Genomic DNA, 7,540 nt, shown 5'->3' with positions numbered 1-7,540 from the left:
AACAGTAAGTGGTACGTGTCCCCGGAGCAGTACCGGGGTGAGACGTACCCCACCTTCTGCTCCGGGACGGGTTACGTGTTCTCCGGAGACTTGGCGGCGAAAATCTACCGAGCCTCTCTGAGCATTCGCCTCCTGCATTTGGAGGATGTGTACGTGGGGATCTGCCTGGCCGAGCTATGGATCGAGCCCACACTGCCGCCCGAGTCCCTGTTCTACCGCTGGCGAGTGGAATTCTCCAGCTGCAAGTACAGCAACCTGATCACGTCCCACGGGGTTCAACCCAGTGAGCTGCTCAAGTACTGGCACCACCTGCAGAACAGCACCTGTATCAACACCTAGGGCTAGATTGTCATTAATCACATTTCTGTGATTCTATTATTTATTCGTGTGTATTTTTTTCTTATTTTATTTGATTTAGTCTTTTTTGTCCTCTTTATTATTATTACTTTTTGCATTGCATCTGCTGCACGTATATTCTTTGTAATTGGTCGTTATCTGGGCGTTTATATAGACCAATTATTTGTTTACCAACATTGAGACTGGATGCACAGGTGATTGTTTCATGCAATCAATTCTCAACCTGTTGTTTCGGGGTGCGTTGGTTTCAGCACACCCCAACCCCCTCTTGTGTGTTGGCTAGTGCTGCGCGCCCTAGCGCGACCTGACAGAATGGGTTTGACGCTTGTGCAGTATGACGCTTGCAACCAGTGTGACGTCGTCTGTTAAGGGGTCTATAGAGTCACTTTTAATTTTCATATGTCCATTTAGCAGCTAAATGGACATATGAAAATTAAAAGTGACTTTTAGCTGTAAATGGTAATGTTGCATATGAACTATACTGTTGGCCTTATAACCACCCACCCTGTAATTTCCCTTTAATTTGAGAATTGTTCTCTTTTTTTTTTACAGTTGGCTTTACTGCTCCTTTTTTCTTTCCCAGATCTATAAGATCTCAGCAAGGCATTATACTACTCATCCTGAGCTTGTAGATCTGGTGTGTGTGACGGTGGTTAATCACTAGGCTACTTCTCCAAAGTGAGTGACACCCGCACAGCCACAATAAAGGGAGCGACAACTATCTACTACCCAAATATAGAACAAACATGGGGAAATTCTCATTCTTCTACTCTGCCACCAAAATGTGGAATAACCTGACACCATCCCTTAAAAAAATGTGGATCAGTGGATTCTTTCAAAACAGGCCAGTTTCAATGTTCCCCATTGAGGTGTCATTCTCTTCTGACATTTTCCCCCTTTTCTCCTTTGTACATAGTGTTTTGTATTTGTTGATGACATGTATTAGTGTTATTTTTATGCTATGTTGCTGAATTGAGTACATAGGTCCACAATGGAAACAAGTCACCACAGGACTTTTTGTGTTATCCTTTTAGCCTACATGTCCGACTACCTCATGTTGTTTACATTTCTGACTAATAAAGTATTCAATCAATCAATCAATCAATCAATCAATCAATCAGAAGATTTATTTTGTCCTTCAAGGGCTCTGGACCAAAAATATCTCTTTGTTTGTATGTTTGACAAAAATTGTTAACTTTAATGCAGTATCTGCTGAAATTAAATTGTTGCAGTTGCAATTGATTAAATAAAAATAAGGTCTGCATACTGGCAAAAAATAAGCTGTTTATGGCTAGTTTCAACCATTTGATCACACATAGATCTTTGTCAGGGATTTAAAAAGTGAAAGATTCCTGATCTGTGTGTGATTGAAACTTTGAAACAATAAAAAGTGGAGCATTTTCTTTTGCCAGTGTGTGGACCTTATCTTTATTTTATGTTTTGTTGTTTGTCCTGCACCTGGGCACTTGATGCATGCACTACCCTTCCTCTGCAATTGCAATTGAGACACTATTTATTGGATTTAGATTGTCATTGCATTATTTAAATCTTTTCATTATCATTATTGTATTAATACATATATCAAATACATGTGTACTAATACATTTGGTTGCAATTCTTCATTCTCTCACCAAGGAAATATTTAATTTCCACAACACAGTTCTGCAGTAGAATTAATAAAGTTTTTTTCTTTTTTATCAGAAATTTGTGCAAATTCTTTTACTCTGTACCATCTTCTAAAGACCATAGTGGTGATAGTTAATAAGGTGAGAGGGCATCAAGTCAACTGAAAATAATTTGGTTGGTGTTTTTTTTGTTTTTAATTGTAAGTTACAGTCCAGCCAGCTGTCACATAATTCTGATGGCAGATGGCACTTATGGGTAATGGCAAGGTCGGGTTCTGGTTAGGAGGTTACAAGCACTGCAAATTCTATTTCGACACGAAATGCAGACATTTCTGCATTAGCCCGATGTTAAGCATGAAATGATGAAGTCCATAGATTTTTTTTTAGCATGCTCATTCATTTACAGTATGTAGCCTATGTATGTAGGCTATGTAGCCTATGTATTTATTTATTTAATTATGTTTTTATTTATAGCTTATCTATTCAGCCTGTTTGTTCATGTGTTTATTTATTTATTTATAAAGGTAATCTCATTGAGACCTGACTGTCTCATTCTCAAGAGAGTCATGGTTCGGACATTAGGCTATATATATCAACATTCATTCATTCATTTTCATTAGCCTATCTGAAACAAAATGCATTAAAGCAGCCTGCGAGTAGGCCGCCACAGTATCTAGAATTCCACATGTCACCAGTTTGCACGTAACGCCTGGAAGTGGGGCATGTGAGGCCTATATATCTTTACAGTTTTTGGTTTTTGTTTTTCGCAGCTACACTACTAATTACTACTGTTTAACACTAAGCTGCAGTTCCATCATTGAAGTTATAGGAAACATCACTTCTTCTCACAGATGAGGATTTAACTACAAGAATTACAGTACATCACATGCATCTATAAGGCAGAGGAGGGCAGAACTGGAAGTAAAGCTGATTTATGTCAGTTCAATTCAATTCAATTCAATTTTATTAAAGTGTCAAATCACAACAAGTTGTCTCAAGACACTTTACATGTAGAGAAGAGACCCGACAATCCCACCCTGAGCAAGCAATTTTGCGACAGTGGCAACGAAAAACTCCCTCTTAACTGGAAGAAACGTCAGGCAGACCCTAGGCTCTAGGGTGGCGGCCTTCTGCCTCGACCGTGTCGGGGGAAAGAAGAGAGACAGAGGAGAGACAGAAAGAGATACAGTACAAGTAGTAACAATAACAATAGTAGCATATATAATAGTGTAAGATAGTATATGATAATATAATATAGTACAGCAATAATGTGTATGCAGTATATAGGGTGACCACCCGTCCCGAAATTCGCGGGACAGTCCCGAAATTGGACCCTCTGTCCCGCGTCCCGCACAAGCAGGGCAATGTCCCGAAAATCAAAGTTATGGAAAAAAAAAAAAAAAAAAGATTTTATTTTATAAAAAAAAAAAAAAGTTCATTACATTTTTAAGTTAACTTGCAATACCCTCTTATATCTAATCCTAACCCTAAAACCAAAGTAAAGAAACCAAAAACTGGAAAAAAAACGAACCCAATCCGCCCAGAACCGCGAAAAAAACGAACCCAATCCGCCCAGAACCGCAAAAAAATTTCGGGAGTGGTGCGCGTGCATGCGTCCCGCGATGTCCCGCGAAACGGGTTAATCTGTCCCTCAATGGACCTGTCTGGAGGTGGTCACCCTAGCAGTATATGATGGTATAATATAAGAATGTTAAGATAATATACAGTATAATGTAGTGGTATAGTGTCGTGTAGTAGAAATCCACGGTCGTGCTCCATGGAGAGGCCCGGTCCGCAGTCACAGTCTTGAGCCGCAGCTGGGGGTCCGTAGTGACAGTCCATGGAACTGCGACGTGGGAGATAAAAGAAACTCCGGGGAGCGGGTCCCCGGGTGTAGAATTAGTGGCAGGCCTTACTAGAGCGTGAATCCGTACAGGGTTAATTGCGATTGTACCAATGGGACACAAACCCACACAACCAAAAGGGAAAAAGTGTTTCAAAGTGTCCAATAATACCAATAATAACCATAATAACACTCCACAATCATAATCCATGGAAACCCTTGATCCACAGCCTCACCATCAGACCTCCTCCTCACCTCTGATCAAAGTTAGGCACCTTTGCATCAAACTATTGAGACACTGCATTCCATTCAATCCTCACGTCACGTCATTAATCACTCATCATGTATATAATTATCTGTCTTGACTCTCAAGTCTTTTTCCATTGTTGGCAAACCTTAGACTTTCTCATCAACATATAGTACCTGTTCATCACCTTAATGGAAACCACAACTATTAAAGTAATACTAGGTATTTTTTTTAATTTTTTTTATTGTATATCTAGCAAATGTTTCACAACACCCATTCCATCAAATTCGACCCGGAAAGCCTTTTATAAACATATTTTCTATTGAAAGTGGACTGGAGCGTCTTTCCCGTGAAAATGACGTAATTCGGCCGGAAAACGGAAACGTAAATGCACCGGTTTCCTGTTTGTCCCGGAACTACCACGCTAGTAACATAAAGGAATTTCAGGCTGTTTTTATGGCATTATAGGATTTGAAGATGGAAAAACAACAGCAAAAGAAAACACAGCTCACGGTAACTAAAACTCCACTGTCTAAGAGAAAAGATCCGCAGATAGTATAAAACAATTCTGGGAAATGCAGGAATCCACTTAAGACCTGGAATGACGGTAGTGACCAGCAGAGGTTGCTAAAAATCGTTATTTTGTGACTTACACAGTACCCCTTTAAAGTTGACAAACAAGAAACTAGTTTAACAAGTAGAACTTAATCTCTTCCTGTCCTCAAGTATGGCCCTTTTGCTCCTGTAATGTAAGATGGAAGCACTGTTTGTACTGATAAGACCCAATTATTGAAATTCCCAAAATGGAAAATAGGTGAACCATGACACATTTTTGCTAGTCTCAGGACTGCCTCCAGTCAGTATACAGTGGATAACTTCCTGCCACCTGCCAGTATACAGAGGATAACTTCCTGCCAAAATAAAATTGCTCATCTGCAAGCTCACAACATGCTGTGATGTGTTGGGAGCTTGTAGATCGACTTTCCTTTTTTTTATTTTATTTGATGAGTGGCTCGTTTTAAAATGTGTTGCGCAGTGGAATAGAGTAGACACTATGGCACATCAGGAATCCATTAGTATGCATTTACTGTAGGGCTAGGCCTATGTGATTCTGGTAATATTACTGATCATTTGTTTAATTATGTCCGATGTTGTCTGTGGCAAAAATAAAATATTGATGAAATGTCCATCACAAGCTTGCATGGTGATGACTCCTGATTACAAAAGCCAAATTACAATTTTGGCATTTAGCAGATAAGATTTAAAGTAAGCAATATAAACACAAGTAATCACACCAAATGCATAGAGACAGTGTAGTGCCTCAGTAATTTATAGGATAATAGATAAACCAATAATCATCAGTCTAAACATTATAATATCAAAAAAGTAATATGTACATTGAAAATATACACTATTAGGATGCCAGGTCAACAATAGACTGTCTAAATTAAATGCTATCTAATTTACATTTTAACGTTTGCATAAGACTGCATGGTCGTCAAGGCTAGAACATTTTAAACAAAACCATTATATATGAATATGAATGAATTTGCATTGGGCGTTATCTTAGTAGATACTAGAAAGGGGTTTTATTATCTCCTGGCTGTCATGCATGCAGAGAGAGAGAGAGAGAGAGAGAGAGAAAGAGAGAGAGAGAGAGAGAGAGAGAGAGAGAGAGAGAGAGAGAGAGAGAGAGAGAGAGAGAGAGAGAGAGAGAGAGAGAGAAAATAAGAGGCAACAAACTGGAGTTAAAAGACCTCTGAAAGTCTTATCAAAGAAGTGTAACTTACTAAACCGGTTTCTGCACTTATCTGCAGCACTCCTATGGTATATCCAGGACTATATCATTTATTAAGGGTTAATAACAGTGTGGGAATTTGCAAGTGAGGCTCTGACCTTTTGGAGTCAAGAGGATGAGACAGCTGGATGACAAATCTATTCAAGAATGACATTGTTTCAGTAGAGTGGGGAGGAGGCCGGAACAGTATTAGGGTTGAGAAATAGACTGTGAGGTGCACAGCCTTGCACCTTATATGGTAAGAAAATAAGCAGTGAGACATTTTGAACAGGTGTCCCTATAAGAAGATCCCCTTTGAAGTTGCAAGGTAAACAGGGAATCCCCAGAGTCACAAGGACAGCTGACTCAACCAGTTGCTCTTAAATCTAAGAATAATGTCATGCTAGTTAAGTCATCTCTTTTTGTCTAAATCATCTATTTCATACAAGGTGGAATACATATATGTGTGGTCTTATATTGAAGCTAATAAGATGTTAAACAATGATTTCATAATATGAGCTTGTGTAAAAGTGCAGTTTGATAGATAAATGTTCTGTGCTGAAACCAAGACAGATTGTGTGATCTATTGTGATGACTGAGAAAGGCTGGCCAAGAAGCCATTTGTTTCTAAGGGCTTGTTTGTGAGTGGTCAAGAAGGAGGACTAGGTTCTATTTCAAATGTCTGTCTGTATAAAATGCAATGTAGTTGTGATTTAAGTTACACTCTGTGGATTGGCAATGCAGGTGTCACGTCTGTGGAAATAAATACATTTCTATGGACAAACCCTCTTTCGAACTGGATTCTTGTGTATTCTTGCACTCGGGAATAGTGTTGTTACCGCCTGATCATGGCCAATTTACGACTCTCCTTAAATTATCTGGGATGCATCCTTTTAACAATAGCCTACAGGTTGAGTTGCATATTGAAAAAGGTCGAGTTGCATATTGAAACGGGTTTGAAATGTCAAACATATGAAGCCTCGCCTCTGATGTTTTTAAAAATAGTTCATCCTGCAAGGTGTGTGTTCCGCCCTCAGATTCATCTTATGGAGGCCATCACCCCTGTGCACGCACGCACGCACGCACGCACGCACGCACGCACGCACGCACGCACGCACGCACGCACGACACACACACACACACACACACACACACACACACACACACACACACACACACACACACACACACACACACCACACACACCACACACACACACACACACACACACAGTTGAGATTTTGTGCAATCGATCAATGTCTGTGTGCAAATTCAGATCAATTGCTCAAGCCACTGAGGAGAACCGGGCAGAACAAATTTTGGCCTCACAATGCACTACAGACATGCAGAGGTTTCTCAAATTATAGGAGGATATAACTTATACAATCAGAGTGGCTGTATTTTGTTTCCCTGCTCTTCTATTGAGCCATTTAGATCATGTGAAAGGTCATGTCTCAACCTAGACACAGGATCTGACACAAATTCAATTTATCCCCTGAGCAAGCAGGGGATAAAGCAGTCTCTATTATCGCAATGGTGAAGTCTCTATTATCACAATGGTAAAAAGGGCAGCACTTGCACAGGGGGAAGAGGAAAGTTAGAGTAGATGGTGGGAATGTTCATTCCCTTAACGTTACAAGAAATAAAATGAATATTTCTACCATTCATAGGCATTGACCTTCTTGTTGTAC

At 39.7% G+C, this 7,540-nt stretch overlaps 1 protein-coding gene across 1 annotated transcript in view; it reads left to right on the top strand.

The window, feature by feature from the left end:
• The window catches only part of LOC308093602 (beta-1,3-galactosyltransferase 2-like), a gene marked incomplete at its 5' end in the record, with an annotated part of 1,321 nt that extends 819 nt beyond the window's left edge, over window positions 1-502 (top strand). Inside the window, one exon of the mRNA XM_080439934.1 lies at window positions 1-502. This exon is cut by the window's left edge and continues 819 nt beyond it. Coding sequence (XP_080296060.1) covers window positions 1-339 — 339 coding nt within the window. The 3' untranslated portion in view covers window positions 340-502.
• Between the last annotated feature and the right edge of the window lie 7,038 nt (window positions 503-7,540).

This window comes from Gymnoscopelus braueri (genome assembly GCF_963280865.1).
Source record: "Gymnoscopelus braueri genome assembly, chromosome: 10".
In the NCBI taxonomy this organism is placed as follows: Eukaryota; Metazoa; Chordata; class Actinopteri; order Myctophiformes; family Myctophidae; genus Gymnoscopelus; species Gymnoscopelus braueri.
This window is presented reverse-complemented; position numbering and strand designations above follow the sequence as displayed.